This window comes from Antennarius striatus, chromosome 3 (genome assembly GCF_040054535.1).
Source record: "Antennarius striatus isolate MH-2024 chromosome 3, ASM4005453v1, whole genome shotgun sequence".
Classification (NCBI taxonomy): domain Eukaryota; kingdom Metazoa; phylum Chordata; class Actinopteri; order Lophiiformes; family Antennariidae; genus Antennarius; species Antennarius striatus.
Genome location: NC_090778.1, coordinates 11,656,643 through 11,677,365, shown reverse-complemented (window position 1 = coordinate 11,677,365; position 20,723 = coordinate 11,656,643). Strand labels below are relative to the sequence as shown.

Below are 20,723 nucleotides of genomic sequence, written 5' to 3'. Positions count from 1 at the left end.
CCCCAAATTGGTGATCAATCAAAATATCTTTCAATTGAATTGTGACTTTTAATTTCAAACAGATCCACATGTGATCACGATGCAATAAGCACATTTCTGCATGTGCTACGAGTTTGGGCACCATGTGTAGAAGACAGATTTCAAACAAACAGAAACATCCATCCTCATAATGATGCTGCACTGCATCACAATTGCAGGATAGTTCATGGGTGTCCCTGATTGTCCGACTGCTGAACAGTGGCCCTGACACCGACATCTGAGAAGTGAATTGATGTGAGAAATAGCATTTCATGATCCATGTTGGATCAACTTTACTTTACATGTTGACTTTACATGAACATTTACATTATATAGTTGTTTTGCTCTGAGATTCTGATGGTTCAGTGAAATATCTGGCTTCACATTTACAGTTTTTCTCAATTTGCTTACACACATTTTCTGAAAGCATGCTTCATACTCTCAGAACTCTACACGCAAATCCGAAAACACACACACATTGGTCAAAACCTCTCACTTCTCTTGCAAAATGAAGCTTTACTTTCAAAACAATGTTATCTCTTCTCAAACTTATGTTTTGTCGTCAAATGACAAACACAAACCATCAAATGAGTAGAGATTTATAAGAACCGTTTGAACACTGATGTGCTCAATGTAAAACACTGTGATGAATGGAAAACACTTCCTCTCCTTTCATCATAAGGACTTGGGCTTTTTTTGTTCAGTGTTACACTTACTACTGACAGTACAGAAAAAAGTGTTGTAAAATATTTTTTATACTCAGAACAGATAAATACACTGTAACAAACCAACACAAAGTTGCAAATACAAAATAGAAAAATGCAGTTACAGTAAGAAACAACAGAGAAAAATAAACTATGCTGCATCCTGTCTTCTGTTTGGATTTGGCCACAACACCTCATCTACATCACAGGCAATGTTTTCCTCTGGCTCTGCCCCTGTTGGCATCCATTGTTCCAAAACACAAGCTCGCCTTTTGCCCTTTTATGCTAAAGCTGTGATTGCTAATTGTAAAACTGTGTGGCAAGTGTTTGCTGATGTGGTGAGTCAGTGCACATGGTAGGGCAAGTAAGTTTAGAATTTTGAATGACAGTGTGTTCCTTGTGAAAACAAGAGATTTTTGTCATGAAAGCAGAAATGGTTCAGGGGGCTGGTGCATGAGTTACATGTTGTGGTCATTGTGTCTCAAGTACCAGAAAATGTGTGTAAGCAATCGAGAAAAACTGTAATATATGTGGATAAACTGAGAAAGATCCCACAGACTTGCAACTCATTATTACTTTCATTATCAGTGCAGATGTTGTGACCAACAGTCCAAACGGGCCCCCTTATATTACTACAGCACAACCCACAGCCATGTCTGCTTATTTGTAAAAGAATCTCTGACTCAAAATCAGATCAGTTCTACCAGACAGCCAGCGGCACCCACTGTGATTAAAATGGAGAGAGGGGATGTGGGTTTCATTGGGTGTCTTGATTGCTCGCTGTAGTCGTCACAGTCTGAATATCTCGCTCCACTTTAAGATGATTATTTTAGAGTACGTGTTTTATGCACATGATTACTTTGGGCAAAGTTGCACATCTAAAATAAGTCCCATCAACACCCATCGGTGTTCTATCATGCTTGAAACTAACTCCTGCTCTCACTCCTGTGCTCACAGATGCATTGCTACGTGTGGAGTAGGCAAAAAGGAAGGGTATGTTCAACTACTCTCTTTCAGGGTAGTTACTGTAGCAGGCAACATTCAAAACTGTTCTCTGAAGACACCAGGGTGAGCTGTGAGTGGAGAGGAATGCAGGCAATTGAAAGAGGAGGAAAAAAAGCAGATGGACAGAGAAAGAGAAATTACTCTGAGCATATGACACCCATGGCACATGTAACACCCCACAGGGTGTAAAATCTGGTCCCAGCTTTGACACACTGTGTGTGTGTGTGTGTGTGTGTGTGTGTGTGTGTGTGTGTGTGTGTGTGTGTGTGTGTGTGTGTGTGTGTGTGTTGTGTGTGTGTGTGTGTTTACTTAGTTTCTTGGATAATATTCAAATAGACAGAGAAAGGAAGTTAAAGCAGTGCAGGAATGAAGACGAAAGAAGCCTGAGGTCTGATTCAAGCACATGAGGAGGAGGGTGGGGAGATAGCTGGCAGGAGATTACACATGACGACATCCACTAAGGTACATTTATAGCATCAAAAACGGTGGTAGATCTGCCAGATCTGTTGGGTGCTGAGCTTCCTTCTGCCTCACAAATCACAAGGACAGAATCACAATAAGAACATGGAAGAGAGCAGGTGAAGGAAAGAAGACAGAGCCAAAAAAAACAAAAAAACATTGTGGAACCTAAAAGTTTACATGCTATTTATAGAGCTCAAATTCTTCAATCAGATTATTGATGGTGACATATACAGTATTTAAAGAGATGTTAGTTACTATTAACGTAGGTCTGAGTTAAAATTAGGCAATTCAATTTTTGTTGACTTGTGTTTGTCCCAAATGTTTCAAACAACATACAAAACCCAGAAAAAAAATTAAGATAATGGTCTATTTCTGTGGTTTCTTGTTCTTGAAAAGGAAGTCATCAAACTCAAATTATGTAACAATGCATTGATTATTTTATTCAGATTACACATATTTTCTTAATTGATGTTGGTTGCTCTCTGGTTTTATTTTTTTTATTTTTTTTTATTTTAAAATATAAATCCAAACTTTTTGTTTTGCAGTATTTTCTTGAGCAAGTTGTCTTTGCATCTATTTTGCCCCAGGCAGACAGCAATTTTACTCACAATTTAGAATAAATTGAATTCCATGAATCCAATCATGAACTTCACTGTAAGCCATTTTCTGGGAGCAGAGTAATTTATCATCAGTGTGCTTATTTGTAATTTATATGGGATGGCGTAGAGAAGAGTGAAAGGTCCCTGGTATCCGTGAATCCAGGTGTTATTTGTGACATGATTTTAAGCCTCACCCCAATCTGAAAGGTTGCTCACCGCTCCTATGAGGTCACATCAGCAGAAAGGCCTACAAACAGAGAAGAGGAATCCTCTTTACTTTAAGTTCTGGTCCACTTCCCCTTCTACCGACAGTAATTATCTAATAAGAGAAGAGATGCAGTGTAACAGGGTATTTGTGCCCTTTGTTTATAATTCAGGGAGTTGTTCTGGAGCTTCACAGCTGAGGAGTAGTTTAACAACAGAGAGACAGCTGAATATAATGGATCATGTTGGTTACTTTCTGGTCACATTCTCTAATTACTGATGTTTATCCAGATCTTGTCAGGAGTGTCCATATTCCTTCTCCCACACTGAACTATTGATCGTCCCATTGAGTTTCATTCAGCCTGTCATGGCCACCTGAAAACCTGATATGTTTACCAACACCAATTAGTGTAGAACTGGAGTTGCTCATTACGGCAGGTTGGAGAGTGTAGGTTCCCAATCTGTTCACCCATCGAGGTCTTTTCATCCGGACTGCTGCGTCCAGAAAGCCATAAATTGCTAGGGAATATTCCTACATAGCAAGGAAGATGACGGTGGATAATTGGAGGCAGAAGTACGAAATGACAGCTCAGACGGTCCTCTGTGCACTGCTGTGTCAATGCAGATACTAAAGTAGCTTCAGTGTCATGGAGAAAGTTATTTACAGTTTTCCACTGCAGTTACTGGTAAATATCAATTTTTTTAATAAGCTGATAAAATTCTAGCCATATGGCTGTTATATTTCCATTCTGTTTTCTCAGTTAATTGAGCGTGGTCGGCTGCAAAGTCAAAAACGTTCAGTCTGTTTCTCTGAAATATACAGTTTCTTCACACAGACCTCATTCAAAACAGAGCAAACCCATCTGTCAGCTGCTGATTAAGTGGGCAAATTGGGCTTCATTGAGGAAAAGTGAGACATCTTTCAAATGTCGTATATTTGGTGAGACTCAACACTTTGCCTTCTTTTGGTAAATTCCTGCAGCAACACCTCGTGCCAATCACCCATAGGCATCTTCCTCAGCTGTGTCCTGGTGATCATCTCTGGTGTCATAACTGAACTAATTAAACACGGGGTGCATGATGATTATTGCTCGCTGCACTCCACATACATTAGCATCTGCAGAAGGCTCTTCAGTAATCTCCTCCTCACAGGAAAAAGTCAAACGAGGAAGTGCGCCTTAAAAATAGCTAATTAAACTCAACTACTTCCCTTCCTTTTCCCTTTGCACAAAGAAGCCTCTAATCACTCGGAATTTGATTTGGAAGCAAGAAATTCATGCACATATATGATTTGTGATGTGTGGAAGAGGAGCCATGCTCTCAAATTAAATGTTAACAATCTGGGGTAAGAGAGCGCAAGTTATGAGTTATTCCTCTTCTAAATGCTTCCGAAAGAGCATCATCCATTCTGACCACAAAGAGCTTAATGATGATGACGGCAACGTTGACAATGATGGCAGCGCTGCAGCGTTGGCATTCACATGAGGTTTCGAAGCTCATCATGAGTTAAGCGAGCTTTGTTGTGCATGATGCTGCTGGGACTGCAGTCTTTCTGCCTCTGTGAAAATCTCTTTTCTCTGATACTGGAGCTGGACATCTGCTGATTATGCTGCTGGCTTTGACTGAGCACGCCAGCCTGGAAGAAAGTTCACCTTACGTTTTGTTTCTCATGCCAAAGTGGCTTGTAGTAGGAATAAAATGTAAACCGGCAGACACTAGTGCCATGTTCTTCTGAAGCTGCAGCATCCAGATCACAGGGAGGTATTGCTGTTGCTCTAATTCTAACAGGAGAAACACAACCAATGCAAACAACTCAAACACCTAAATGTGACCTCACATGTCATCATCCAATAATATATCTTAATAATATTAAGATTTTATTAAGATGTATCTTAATAATATTATGATAGATAAATATACAGGGTATATCTATCTTAATTTAATATATCCAAATTAAACACTTAACAGTGGCAATAAGATGAAACGGTATTCAAATGTTGACGTCCGTCCTTGCTGTCTATACATGTTCTGCTCCTGTATTATAATGAACCACAGCTCTTGTGTATCTGAGAGCTAGTATAGTTTGGTTTGAGCTCTACAGAGGATAGGCAGAATGATAGAGCTGCCAACGAAATCCAGCACGTTTATTGCAGTCAAATGAAGCCTTTAGGCTCTGCTCCACCAACTTAAAACAAATCGTGTTTTTGCAGAAGAGTTCATTCTCTGGTTGATTTTACAGCTCTCATTTACAAAACCCCAGTGAGGAACACTTTTATTTTTCATTTCAACTTTATTATTAAAGCTCAGAGACCAGTGCTGGCTAGAGTGGTCTAATTTAATCAAGGTGGTTTACTTTTTTTGCCAACATCATATATTATTTTTTTAATATGTGTAAATTATTACTTTATTAGTCCTGCATTTTTAAAATTATTTTTTTCTTTATAAATTTAGAAATTCATTATGATAGCTGCAAATTTGAGTAACACCTCCAGTCTATCTTAGAAAACATATACTGCCGGAGTCGGTAGCAAAGAGGTTTTATCAATGTTAAGTATAATTGCTTCTCAGAAAGCAATTGCTTTTCTACGCCAAAAGGAAAGTGATCTATGTACTGAACCCAAAGTGGCTGTGTTAGCCATTATTTGGTTTGTAAATTTCACCACTTCATCACATTAGGGAAAGTAAGAAATGGGGAAGTAAATGCAATATTTAAAAAATAAGTTGATTAAAATCAAGATTATCAAGCAAAGAAGTTTACTAAAATAAATGTACTGCTTTCATTATTTTTTTTGATGGCAGAAAAAAAGTTGGTGGTGGTGGTTGAATCTTGTGGTGGCTGGGACATGTGTCCCTGCATATTTTGTAAATAATCAATATATTGATTCACACTAATATTGCTATCAAGAAATTTTATGTTTAAAATGAGGAAAAAACCCTGTAATCTCAATTCATCCAAGAAATGTCACTTGGGTACTAAATTCCACAAGACTACAGTAATACTACAGAAACAAATTACTGTAATTGTGGTTTCAATAATGTCATGCAACCTAATTCTATTTATAATAATAATAATTTTGTTGTTGTTGTTGTTGTTGTTGTTGTCATTATTATTATTATTATTGTTACTATTATCATGCAATTTAAAAAAAGTAGTTCACAAACAAGTCATTGCAGAAAAAAATGTTTTCACCCAGATGGGTGGTTTCAGGGAAACAGGGCAGGGAAGCGCATGGGCAGATTTAAATTACAGACTTTCTCGATTGCTTACACACATTTTCTGAAAGCATGCTTCATACTCTCAGAACTCTACACGCAAATCCAAAAACACACACACAATGGTCAAAACCTCTCACTTCTCTTGCAAAATGACGCTTTACTTTCAAAACAATGTTATCTCTTCTCAAAGTTAAGTTATGTTTTGTCGTCAAATGACAAACACAAACCCTCAAATGAGTAGAGATTTCTAAGAACCATTTGAACACTGATGTGCTCAATGTAAAACACTGTGATGAATGGAAAACACTTCCTCTCCTTTCATCATAAGGACTTGGGCCTTTTTTGTTCAGTGTTACACTTACTACTGACAGTACAGAAAAAAGTGTTGTAAAATATTTTAGAATATTGTTTTTATACTCAGAACAGACAAATACACTGTAACAAACCAACACAAAGTTGCAAATACAAAATAGAAAAATGCAGTTACAGTAAGAAACAAAAGAAAAAGAAACTATGCTGCATCCTGTCTTCTGTTTGGATTTGGCCACAACACCTCATCTACATCACAGGCAATGTTTTCCTCTGGCTCTGCCCCTGTTGGCATCCATTGTTCCAAAACACAAGCTCGCCTTTTGCCCTTTTATGCTAAAGCTGTGATTGCTAATTGTAAAACTGTGCGGCAAGTGTTTGCTGATGTGGTGAGTCAGTGCACATAGTAGGGCAAGTAAGTTTAGAATTTAGAATTTTGAGATTTTCGTCATGAAAATTGTTTCTAATGCAGAGGATTGTGTAGTGTTTTGAAAAAAGTGTCTTTTACAATTGAAATTTGAGTGTAAAGCAGAAATTGTGTTTGTAGTTTAGCAGAAATGGTTCAGGGGGCTGGTGCATGAGTTACATGTTGTGGTCATTGTGTCTCAAGTACCAGAAAATGTGTGTAAGCAATCGAGAAAGACTGTAAATTAAGATGACATGCCTCGTGCATAAATACATGTCGCTTCTTGTGCTGGAGGCACTGCAGGTAATATAATTACTATTTTCCTCATTAATTGTATATTTTTCAACCGCCCACATCTTCAGGATGCGATATTTCACACAGGCATGTCCCGAAACACTTGATTAGTTCATGCTTAACTCAAAACACTCTTAGAATTAATAAAGTGATAAGTGCTTTGGACAGACCCTAAATGTAAGTGAGCCATTTGATATCATCCTCAGTAGATCATTAATATGCAACAGAAAACCTCCTTCTGTGATTAGTGCTTTGGGGGTTTGTGGAGCTGTTAGTCCATTATTGTATGTTGACATTGGACCATTCCGTATGTACAGGGTGCTCTCACCCTGAGTAACCTTTGTTCTGAGTTACAGTTCTTCCCTAAAGAGGTGGAGGATTCAGCCAATCATCTCATTTGTTCTGTTCTGCAGTGATTGCTGCTGAGTGGCGACTGCTTTAATTTGATTGATGTGTGGTTCATGGTGGATGCGGTTGTAATTATTCTTTGTGCTCACCATGATAAGGAAATTAATCAAGCCATTATGTTGCTACCATTTTATCATCAGGACACAATAATCAAATAAACCAACCTCACTTGTCTTCAGAGTCACTGCATCTTGCAGCGATTCGCCTGATGGAACTGGGAAGCCTAGCTGTTGCTGATTGGCTGATAGTGAGGTGAAGATGTTCCTCTCAGACAATGTCTTCCTGCTGACTGAAATAATTAGGGACAGTTGTTCCAAAGATTTAATCCCTATTTAACATGATCAGCTATAGATAGGATGTAAAACATGTAATCTGATTTGTTTACAAAAAACATTTATGAAAATGAAGTTTTAGAAGTTCTGTATCCAGATCCCTCAGTGAAAGTACCACAGATTGTAAAAATGCTTGTTTGCTATGATATAGTCCTGCATTTAAATTCCTACTTATGTACAAAACAGCAATTACTCTGGCCTGACATTCAGTCTGTGTAATTAAGGGACAGCTCATAATGATGCAGTGTAAACAGCAGTAGCTGGTTTAAATCTCTTCATTTGCATTTTGGTGGCTAAGTGGTTTCCACGTGATTTTTTAAAAAAAATTATGCACTGTTATGATCCTCAAAGGGAAATTAAGAATGCACACTCTAGCATGTAATCAATCACATGCATGCATATATATATTAGTGAGTACAGGCCCCTGTAATACACACAACCACACACAGGGGGGCCCGTAAGCATGTAATTGAAGGTAGAGTCGCGTGCAGCTCCTTCTTGGTGCGCCCCAAATGAACAGCTTGTGAGGGGGTTGGCACCTTGCTCAAGGGCGCCTCGGCAGTGCTCCGGAGGTGAGCTGACACGTCCCGCTGTCAGCTCACACTACGGGTGTTTTGTTTTTGGTGGGAGAGGGAATCGAACCACTGATCTTGGAACGTTGGATGACCCGGTCTCTCGCCCGCTCTACCACTGAGCCGCTGCCGCCCACTGCCGCCCATAATCAACACATATCTGTTTAAAACTGTAAACAGATACTAAAAGGAGACAAAATTTAGGAGGAAAAATGTCACTTTGCTTATTATTTGTGTTTTTATGGAGTGTCTTAATAATTATAGCCTTCAAAGAAATATTATGGAATAAAATTTGAAAAAAAAAAACAGTCATTGATGGTATCAGAAAGTGGAAAGTGATGTAGCATGTGATGCTCTTCAGTAAAAACTGTTGAGAGAATTCCTTTACAAAAAAATCATGAACCTTGAAATTAAAGGAAAAGGCTGAACACTGACTCTGTTGTTCCTTTATTACAGTCTAATGTGCTGTCAAAGCTCAAAGTTTAAGTTAGATGTTAGATTTGGAGCAAACTAGCCAAGACCATATATTGCCTGGAGTCACTAATGCCTCCTAACTGGAGCTGAACAGCCACTAAATCTTTGATTTTCACTTCTATCATTTTGCCTCTCTTCACACGTTATGAAGAGGAAGAGGTGGTCAATTTAGAGTCGATCCACCCAAAAGGATTTGCATCCTTGTTATTTATTCTGGCAGCACCAATGTTTCCAAGGCTCTGTTATCTACCTGCATAAATTGAGAGAAAAAAAAAACTGGGGGGCTGGGAGAGGGGGGCATGAAATAGTCTCCCACCCATCGGAAGAAGAAACACATTAAGAGATATTTTCCAAGAGCAGCAAAGAACATGGACAAATTTCTAGCAAACAGAGCTGCTCAGACATCAAATACATTAAGTTTTGCTCAACATTCGAAGGCTTATTTCAATTATAAAGCCCTCCTACGTTTCACAATGACCTTTCATGAATCTCAAGCTTTTAGTTGCAGACACAAAATGACATTTTCATTAAGTATTGGTAGCAAATTTACTAATTGACTGGGAACGCTTGATTGCATGCCTGTGTTTGTGTGAGTCTTCAGCCTCGGCATTGTCTAACATTTAATCAGAAGGACGGAAGTATCTTCTCTGTTCTGAGAAGTTTCAACGGGTTTGAAGTGCCTGAAGATTCGACCTTGTGTGAGATGTGTTTGGTTCATTTTGTGTGGATTTAAGCACTTGCTTGTGTCTTTTGTGTGGTGATAAAGTTGTTGTTGTCTCAAATCTAAAATATGGATTAACACTGCCAGTGTAATAAAGCAGAGCGCCTGGAGACCACCCTGTTTAGGGTTTAATTATGGTAGTAGATCAACTCTTTCCCTAGTAATTATTTCAACTATCATCACTCCTATGATAACGATAATCAATTGTTCCTGGTGGCTCTGACAGGGATAATGGAAAGTTTATTAACCTTCCACAACTTCATGAGTGTCTGGGGAATTCTTAAATCATATGTGGACAGGGGGGAAGAAAAAAGAACATGCACCCCAGTTTGCTTACCTTCCTGTGGTTCTCCTGTGAGGATGAAGGTTGTGTGAGTCCTTCCTCATCGTCAGTGACTGGCTCTGATTGCCTTAACATATTCATATTCACAAGCTTGAGAGCACATCACAAGCTATTTTCATAATTTTGCAACTCTCCTCTTTGAATAACCCGGGCGATTGTAGGATTGAGTGACCTCACCGACATAGATTTTTTTTAAAAAAGACTTGTCTGAACATAAATCAGACTTTAATTGAATTATGTACATCGTGTCTACGTTCAGTTTTTTTACATGTGTAAAGAAACCATTGTACTGTACTACTGAAGGTTTGTGTGGCTTTACATATTCCATTCTCCTGTGTGGACTTCTCAAATTGACGCATCATACATCGATCCCCTAAAGTTGTTTTCCTGTTTTCTTGCTTGAGGCTCAGCTCTATTGATCCTCTTGTCTCTCGTTTACCACAGTTTGTTATTCACTTACTCTATTAGGCGTGAATCTTCTCAGCGCGCAGCAGTACAGAGCACCTGTGATGATGGCATGGCAACTAAAATTGATTTCTGCAGGCTGGAACATCAGTACCTAAAACTTATTGTGCTTTTAACACTGATGACCAAAGATCATTAACGTTTATCTACTGAAAACTTTACTAACAAAATAATAAAATTTTATTGTGTCAATTCTGTTGGCCCCAAACCCGGGGTCATGACACCAGACAAAGGCCTTAATCACTGCAACACAAAAACAATTCTTCTCATGGAAACCTTTTGAACCTTATTTAACTGAGGTACAAAAGCAGGACATTCAACTTAAATTAATTGTATTTTTGCCAACAAGCTACTCTGGTGAATTTGATTCCTGCATATTCTCTAATTCATGGTCAGATTTTAGACACATGGCATATTTTATTGTTTGAAGAACAAATTTAATCATTCATTTCCTCTCAGGGAAAGAAAAGATCACATATTGAAAATGTACAAACGCCCTGCAGTGTATCCTGTCTGAAGAATGACATTTTTTCATTTGTATTTGTCTTTTTATTACGTTTGTGGAACAACCACTTTATTTGAAATAGCAGAAGAGTCTGGAGGAAATCATGTCTTGCAGAATGAAAATGAGTGATTGGTGTTTGTCGCTTGTTATTTTGATGTATTTTACTCACCAAAGTAGAACTTCATAACACTGTTTTGTTGGTTGATTTAACGGCTGCCTACATGTTTCTTTCACCTGTGCGATTTGAGCTGGTGAGTGTTTGGGCCCACTGACAGCGAGCCACTGTTTTGTAAAGCAGCTGGCAGATAACTTTGCAGTTTCTGGCAGAAATTGTCGCAGTTTATTTCAATTTTACATCTTAAATGAAGTGTGGACAATGAAACTGTACACAAACTATGATGTTCCCTTTGTGACACGCAGTCAGTTATGTTTTATGTATATCTCAGCACAGAGCTGGAGACTCACCACGCAAACAGATGGTGAAAAAGAAAAACTAGAAAAATAAAGAAAATTCCAATTTTCTTTATTTTATTTTTGGATAGAATAGATAAAACAAAAAATATACTAAAACATTTGAAATCCTGCATTCACATAGAAACAAAAATGTCTCATAAATGCTGCATTCACAGATCAATTGTAGCTGCAGAAAGCTATTGTGACCTGTTTTTATCTTCTTCAAATCAAGTAAAAAGTGATATTTCCAAGATTGTTTTGTCTGATCAACTGATAAATAACTATTGATATTTAAAGTATTATTACATGCATTAAGGGAAAGGATTAAATTAACAACTAATAAGCTTTTATTTGCTGTCACACATTCTGTATGTGGTACTAATAAATGTAGTCCTTAGCTTTTGAACAACATTACAGCAATGCTCCAAACCAACACAAAATGATCATAATTAACACAGATTTTTTTCATTTTCAGTTAATTTCTTTCTCTCTGTGTAAGTCCAATCCAGGTTTAAACCTTAAATCATAATTTTATGGATGTCAGTTGATAGATTAATCATTTTTTAAAACATATAGTAGGTGATATCAGTGATGAGCGTGGGTGGGAAGTGCAAAGTAAGACAAATTACGTCGCACATGTCACGCTGTAACTAACATGAGTCATTTGTCTCCTATCACACATATCGGGCATCCATTTTAACATGTTAAAACATCTAGAATACATTTAAATAACATAACAATAGCACACATGTATTTTGTCAAATCTATATACAAATTTTCTCCATTTGCTCTCATCTTGGCTCCGGCTAAGGTAAGTGGTATTTGGACTTGTTTAACTAGACTAGTTTACCCTTTTAATGTATTGCATGATTCTAAAAATTCTGACTAACTGTGCATCTGCAGACTTTCTCATATTTTCATATACATCATTCAAAAAGTAAATTCTACAATGATTTTTTTCCCAATCTTGTTCAGTTTTACTCCAAACAATTAACTTTAAAAATAAACACATAAAGACACTAACAGTTCTAAAGTTAAATATATTGTAATTAAACAATAGGAAACAAACCTCATCTCAGTTATAATGGTTTCAGGTCAGAGTTTAGTATTAACTGGATTGTTTTATTGTTAACCAAATATATCATATATCATCTCAGAGTAGGTACAGTATGCTAAAAACATCAGGGACGCACCAGAGTGAAGAATTGATTAAATAAATAGCTTTTCTTTCGGTCTCCGTGTGACTTCATTATAAAATTGTCAACACTTTCCAGTTTGATTTTTTTTTTTTAAATTCAATGTCTGCAAGTGAACCAAGGCAGCAATAAGCAGAATGTTCCTGTCAAATTAGCTGCGTAGGAACATGTTTTCTTGACATGTGCAGAGATGAAATTCTCATCCTCATCCTCTAGTGTTTGGGATATTTTTGTGTCACATCTGTCTGCATGTGAAGTCATCCACGTGATCATTAATAGCAGAGATGTATGACAGAGCAGAGGAGCCCCTCTGTGACACAGACAGAAACACGAGCGAGTCACAGCGTGGTCACTCAGCCTCAAATGACAGAATTACTCAGTGCCAAGGGAGCTTTGCTAATGTACTGTACATATACTGTATGAAACCCATGGCAGCAGAAAGAGGCCAAAAGGTAAAGCGGTATCTGCAACATTTCAATGGGACGCATTCCCATCACATCTCTTACTCGAGCAGGGATTTCAATGGAGCCCATCCCAATCTCTGACTCACTTCTACCTGTTTTTATGGTAAACAAATCCAGTTGGAATTTTGGGGGATTAATGTCCACATAATTCTCCGTCAAGAAGAATTGTCACTTAATCCGCCTGGTATTTGCATTAATTTGTGTCAGTTTGGCGAATAACCACATTAAATCTTCAAATTGTTGTTTGGTTATGAATTGCAATGATGAAAAGATTGTCCATTGTTGGGAGACAGAGACGGACGTCGTGACAGATACATACAGCCCACCTTAAATCCAGCTGTTCGCAGCCTGGAAAGTTTCAAACATGCAATGCAGACCCAGATCAATTTGTGCATCTCTGATGTGGATATACATTTTTATTTAGATGGCATCAACAGAAGCTCTTAGAGCGGCAGTAAATAATGAAGGATCAGAGGACTGACCAGTAAAAGGACAAGTTTCTTGCGGCATAAGAGTCTCAGCTAATTTTTTTTTTCTCGTTCAACGTTGCTTAAATTGCAGTTGCTGAAATGATTGTACTTCCCCGCTGGGTAGTCTGAAGCTACTGTAGCATTGTAATCACTCACAAATATCATTAAACTGTATATCACAGTATATATTATGTGTTTGGTTATGCATCTAGCTTATTTACGCATGATTGGTTGCAGCTCACTTACCCTGCAGGAACATGCTGTGATGATGCTTCATGAATAGTAACATATAATTTCCCATCTGACACCGAAGTGTATCTTCTAGTATCTAAATGCTTATTTATCCATAATTACAGGTGTAAAAACACCCTACTGCCTTTGAAACTGTGGAATGGTAACTGTAAGTTCTTGTGATGGGTTTCTTGACAGGGTGGGCATAATGCTGCCATGTTTGAGTGAACTTCAAAAGGCCTGAGATCATTCTCTGTGCAAAGTCAACTGTGTTTGTTTCCATGTCTGTCAGATCTATGAAAGAAACCAATCCCATCTACATCTGAAGTGGCAAAGGGCATTAATGTCTTGACAGAGTGATTAGCTAGAGCCGGGTACCCATGTGCCATCTGCCTTACACACCCAGCAGTAGCTACACCTGCTCCACTGCTGACATCCTGATCTGTGTAAAAGACTATGACTTAAGATTTCATTGAGGATTTGTTTTTGTTTTATTTTTGTATTTTTATTTTTTCATTTATTTCCTTTAATGAATGATTGGTTGGTAAAAACTCACACAAACCCCAAAGTTATTAAGAATACAAGAAAAAAAAGAAGGAAATGCAGCAAATGCTCACATTCTTGAAGCATCAGTTTCAGGGCCAGTTGAAAAATAACCCTTGTCATCTTAGCAGACATTGGGAGTTTGACCAGAAAGATTTTTTTTTCAGGCAGCCTTAATTAAAATTAAATTATTACATATTAATACAGCCTTACCTAAACTCATACCAATATAAAGATAATAATGTCTTCTTCTTTTCCTTTCAACTTTTCCATTCAGGGGTCGCCACAGTTGCCTCCATCTAACCCTGTCTTCTGCATCCTCTTCTCTCACACCAACTATCTTCATGTCCTCTTTCACTACATCCAGAAACCTCTTTGGTCTTCCTCTTGACCTCCTGCCTGGCAGTTCAAAAGTCAGCACTTCAAAACTGACACTTTCCTCCACCAGTTCCATCCTGCCTGTACACGCTTCTTCACCTCTTTTCCACACTCTCCATTGCTCTGGACTGTTGACCCTAAGTACTTAAAATCCTCCACCTTCTTGATCTCTTCTCCCTGTAACCTCACTCTTCCACTTGGGTCCCTCTCATTCACACACATGTACTGTCTTACTGCGGCTAACCTTCATTCCTTTCCAGGACAAACCTCCACCTCTCTAGCTTCTCCTCCACCTGTTCCCTGCTCTCACTGCAGATCACAATGTCATCTGCAAACATCATAGTCCATGGAGATTCCTGTCTAACCTCGTCTGTCAGCCTGTCCATCACCATAGCGAACAAGAAGGGGCTCAGAGCTGATCCCTGATGCAGTCCCACCCCCACCTTGAACTCCTCTGTCACACCTACAGCACGTCACCACTGTCTTACAGTCCTCATACATGTCCTGCACCGCTCTAACATACTTCTCTGCCACTCCAGACTTTCTCATACAATACCATAAAGATAAAGATAATAACGTAATCCCTTCAAAAATGTCCAGGATTATTAGAGCAAACCATTCATTTGGCAGACAATTCATTCATAAGGCACTTTTAAAATACTCAATCAATAAATTAACAAATTAACAGTTATTGAAAACAATGTTACAAAATTTGAAAATATAAAAATGCATTTTAACTTTATAATATACTTCTGAAGAAGAGCTCATTGGCTGAGACACTGAGGGTTCCTTCTTGATGAGACTGATCGTCTCTTGCAGCTACCTTTTTCCCGTATCCCCTTTCAAGCACTCTATCATGTTGAAGAACCAGTCTGTCACTTTACATTATCAGGGGCCCGCCCTTATATGCAGAGAAGCAGAAGAAGATGAGGGTGAGGATGATAGAATGCGACAACTCCTGCATGCTTGTTGCTGAGGGAAGATGAGGAGGAGGGAGGTAGTCTTGACGGCCTAATCTCTGGCTCTGATTATCTTCTCATTCCAATCAGATGGGAGACACTCAAAGAAGAGGAGAATGTGCAATTACATTCCAGACTCCCATGACTTAAAAAGGATAATAAGCAGGGATAGAAATGTGTGTTCACACCTAATCATGCAGTTTACTTAGTCATTTGTTCTACTGCATTTGAAGAATTTTGGGAGGTTCAGGTGGAAGTGGTTGAATGACTTATAGCAGTATTAATCTGGAAGTGAAATAAAGCTGCCAGTAGTGAATATGCAGAGAGTGTGGCTAGTGTTTTTGTTCTTCTTTTTTGCTCAGTGTTGCTTTTCATGTGTTTTATAACGTGTTAACCAGAAGTAGGAGGCATTGCCCTTATGTCAATGCCTCTGCTCTGCATGATATACAATTCAGCAGCTCCTAAAATGTCAGGATAACTGAAGCATATAAATAACTCCATTTCAATTGGCACATCAATTTGAATGGTAAATGGCTGACCTCCAATTTTCCCAGAGAATGTCTGTCGGGGAAAAATGGAAGGGAATAAAACATATATCCAGTAGACCAGAAGGAGTACAGCTAACCAAGCATGCTATATCTTCCACTATTGTGTGATGGAAGCTTGTGGACAAATAGAAAAGTCTCTCAACATGAGAATGAAAACTAAAGCCTTGTCTTCTTTTCTGTTATTATTCCTTGTTTTTCTCACAGCTTGGAGACGAAAGTCAACCAGCCGCTTGAGACTGATGTGAAGAAACTGGTGGAGAGGAGGTTGAACACCACAAAGAGAAATGGCTGCACAAAGGGAAAACGCCGTAAACACCACAGCCATCGCAGGGCCAGGAGGTTAGTGGGTCAGATTCCACATCGAAACACTTAAAAAACATCAAGAAGGTATTCTGACCTCAAAAATTGAGCCCCTGTGAAGAGAATGAAAAGGTTGAGAAATCAATGTCTTTTAACACTGAATGATGGTTGATCTCACAGACACATTTCTGAAGATGGATAACTTTAGTTTCTATTTGTTTTGCGAGCTGCTTCTGTAGATTGAACTGGTAGTGATAAAGCCTTTTAGCAGCACAGCAAAGCTCCTCTAGGGCTTGAAATCACAGCTAATCTCTATGTTCTAAACAGCCTTATCAGGTTGGTCCCAGTGCAGATACAAACATGAGGAATTCCACACTGTGCCACTCAGATCTTTACACCAGCACCTTAAACCAAAGGTTTGTACTTCAGACCCAAGAATAATTTTCAGGGTTCTTATTCGGAGCTGAGAAAAATCAATTCAGGCAGAATTTTTACAAAGTAACATCTTAATTAATCCGACACCTTCAAAGCTTTTGCAGTCGCACGGCAGCAAAGCAGCCAGATTTATGTAAAACATGACTGAGCAGCATCAGAGGTGTGTTACTGAGGATCACCAACGTGAATTGTTTCTCTTTGGTTGAACTTTACCCAGTGGCTGCTTCTCTTTGTTTTTGAATTTAACAGCGAGTATAGAGAACATGCTGGCTTCTGATAAGCATTTTTTTCTGGTTTGTGTGCTGGAAAATACATCAGAGAGAGAGGATTTGTACGGCTTTTATTTTTGAGGTCGTTTCCGTGTGGAACGTTCACTAGAGGCATCCTTTGTTCAGTAAATCCATGTAGCAGTGACCTACACAAAGTCATGTGAAATCAAAGTAGCACAGCAAAGCATACAGTAAGTGTTGTATTCCTCATAAATAGGTCTACAGTATTCCACAATCAGGCCAGAATACATTATTATTTAACTTACGTGCTTGAACTGAACCCAAACATTTATATTTTATTCTGGTTTTTAATTCTAATCCACCAGTGGCGGGACGTGCATTTTACACCTAGGCCTTCAGTGATGTGCTCCTTAGTCAAATGTGAATAAATAGATACCATAATACTGTAAACGGCTCCCACCGCTGCCAGTAATCTAGCATTCAGGACTGAGGTGTTTAAAACTTCTCTCAAATGGGACATAAACCGGCATCAGCCTCACATCTTTTATTGTCACTGGGACAGAAGAATCCCACAGCCACACCTTTTATAGACGTCACACAACTACGTCACAGAACGAAACTGACTGAAATGACCATCATTTATGACAGTACAGCTAAAGAAATGAAATACATTCATACACTAACACACTATCACCTCTATCATGTATAAAACTGGCTATTTTCCAGCAGGGACACGAGTCTCTGTGTATTTCCACTACACATTATTTACACACATTGCAGGGGAGCAAGGATTTTTTTTTAAACATTTTTAGTGTATTTGTAATTTTATTTCGTTATAACTGATTTGATATAAATGAAATTTAATTACAAGAACAATAAATATGAAAACGTAGATAAATTAAATGCTTGTACTCACCGAAACACCTGTTCAAACGGCTTATTTAAACACAAAATCCATTCTCCTTTCATTCCTCAAGAACACTCCGTCAGCTAGAACAGGTTAGCTCGTTCAGGGATCGGAACCTCCTCTCACTAGAGCTTCTCTTCAAATGTGCGTCTGCATAGTGCCGCCTTCTCAGAGTGAGAATCCAATCACAGCACACATACATGTCAGGACAACGTGGGCTAACTAGCAGGTCCTAGAAGGCCAACTCATGATCTGATTGGCTATTGCATCTGTCTGTTAACTATATGTTCCCGTTCACTCACAGCACAGGGAGACCTGCATTCTAGATTCTGAAGGTCCTGGGCAGATTTCATTCAACCTGGCAACACAAGCTAGCTGAATTTTGATTGGATAAAACTTCTCTAACCTAAAAATAGAACACTGATCCAGTGTTAGCCTATCCCAATGTATAACTACATATTTACTAGCGGAAACCCGTGGAAATTCCGCAATACAACAATAATATCAGACTTCATATCAAGCTTATGAAAACATATTGGTATTACAAATCAAGCGCACCCAACGTAGTGAAAAATAAACGTTGTGACGTAACGACTTTGTGTTGACAAATCATGGATTGCACTGGACGGGCATTACGAAGCCATAGATGAATGTTAGCAGGCTAACTGGAGAAAGAAAACTAACTAATCGTGAGATTGGGAAAGGAGCTAACCTTAAAGGAAAAGGAAATTTTAGAGAAGTGATAGTTCTGTTAGCTGACTACATGAACAGAGCTGTGTGTAGTTACTTAAAGACCTTTTTTTTTCAGATGCCCAAGCAGCATTTTGGATACTACATAGATTGTCCCATTCCAAACGGAAACCATAGCTGGACAGACTGTTCGTGCTAGCCAGCTAGTTTCACTCAGAATTCATTGCCGTTTTCTATGTTGTTCCTTTTGTTTGGACTCTCTGCTCAAAAACATGAAAACTGCTGGAACAGTTATGACACTCTAAAATTATGATAACTGGGAAGTCCATGTATGATTAGTGATGGGCAGATGAAGCCCCATGAAGCGTTGTAGCTTTTCATCCCAATCGGTTCACTGCGGTTCAAAGCTTCACGAGGCTTCATTTGCTCTAGTACGACATCTACTGGATGCTAAAATATCAGTTAGCTTGAGTTTGAATTGTGTGACATTCTGCAGAAAAACTGTGAATAAAACGATCAGCAAAATAAGGAAGCATGCAGTACATGTATATTTTAGTGATTGCAGTACAGTGTGTGTGTGTGTGTGTGTGTGTGTGTGCGCGCGCGTGCGTGCATGCATGCGTGCATGCGTGCATGTGTGCATGCGTGAGTGTGTGTGTAAGAAATAAAAAATCAAATAAATAAACCTATTAATAATTCCCGTCAGGAAATTACTTTTCTTTAACTTCAAATGCTTGCACACGTATACAGATTACACACACACACACACACAAACACACACACACACACACACACACACACACACACACACAAACACACACACACACACACACACACACACACACACACACACACACACACACACACACACACAAACACACACACACACACACACACACACACACACACACACACACACGCACACACATTGGCAGTCTGGAAAATGATCATTTGGACATGACAAAAATAAAAATACAGTAAATATGTACAGTGAGGAGAGGGTGGTTGGACAATGACTGTGCTTTTGTAACCCTGAGATATAGCCAGTGATTTTTCTCTTAGGTCATACATTATTCTCAACCATCTAAACTTCATGACTCATAAAGAAAGAAATGAACAAATATCCAACTGTCAATCATGTTTATCAAAATGTCTTCGACGTGGAGCTGTTATACGTCCCCCGGACAGAAAAGGTTTCGGTTACAGCGTCCACATGACAGCACAGGCCCGCGTTTACAAAAAACTTCACTTTGGCCGGCGTTTTTGTCCCGGATATCTGCGTTGTTGTGTGGACGAAAGACGTAACCGGAACAAAGTCGCGCTGGCCGATGCCTTACGCCATATTGTTCACGCGATTCCTTCTGGCAGATGTGTCGTGATTGGTTGGACAGGTTGTGGGTGGAGTTAAAGCGTGACTGTGAGGTTTTCAAGTGAGCTTATTAAAATATATAGGTGGGGAGATACATATATTTGAATATATTTATTTAAGGAAAATGCATTAAAATATAACTTTTATCATAGATATTATCATGATTTCTGGTTATGTTAGACCAGCAGAGAAGGCCTTGCTGGCCCTGACCGCCTACCACTGTGATCCACTATATTTTAAAACCAAATATCTGTATTGTTCTTGTCCCTTACTTGCTCATATCACATTTACACAAACCACAAATCTTCAGAAGTTTTGACTGTCAGTATTTTTTGTGGGTTTAGAAAATTGTGCTGCTTCTTATATTAAATGCAATATTTTAAAGCCTTTTCCTGACTAGACGCCCCCCTCCCCAATTCACCACGAGGCCACTCAACCCTTACTCCTCCATAGAAGCACAACACAAGCCTATACATTGGATAAAAAAAAAAAAAATAATATAGCTCTTAACTT

The 20,723-nt window shown here is 38.7% G+C and overlaps 1 protein-coding gene across 1 annotated transcript in view; it reads left to right on the top strand.

Annotated features, from left to right (window-relative positions):
- The window catches only part of srrm4 (serine/arginine repetitive matrix 4), a 75,030-nt gene that overhangs the window by 40,342 nt on the left and 13,965 nt on the right, over positions 1 to 20,723 (top strand). The window contains exon 3 of the mRNA XM_068310119.1: positions 16,484 to 16,618. Coding sequence (XP_068166220.1) covers positions 16,484 to 16,618 — 135 coding nt within the window. The remainder of the gene's footprint in view (positions 1 to 16,483; positions 16,619 to 20,723) is intronic.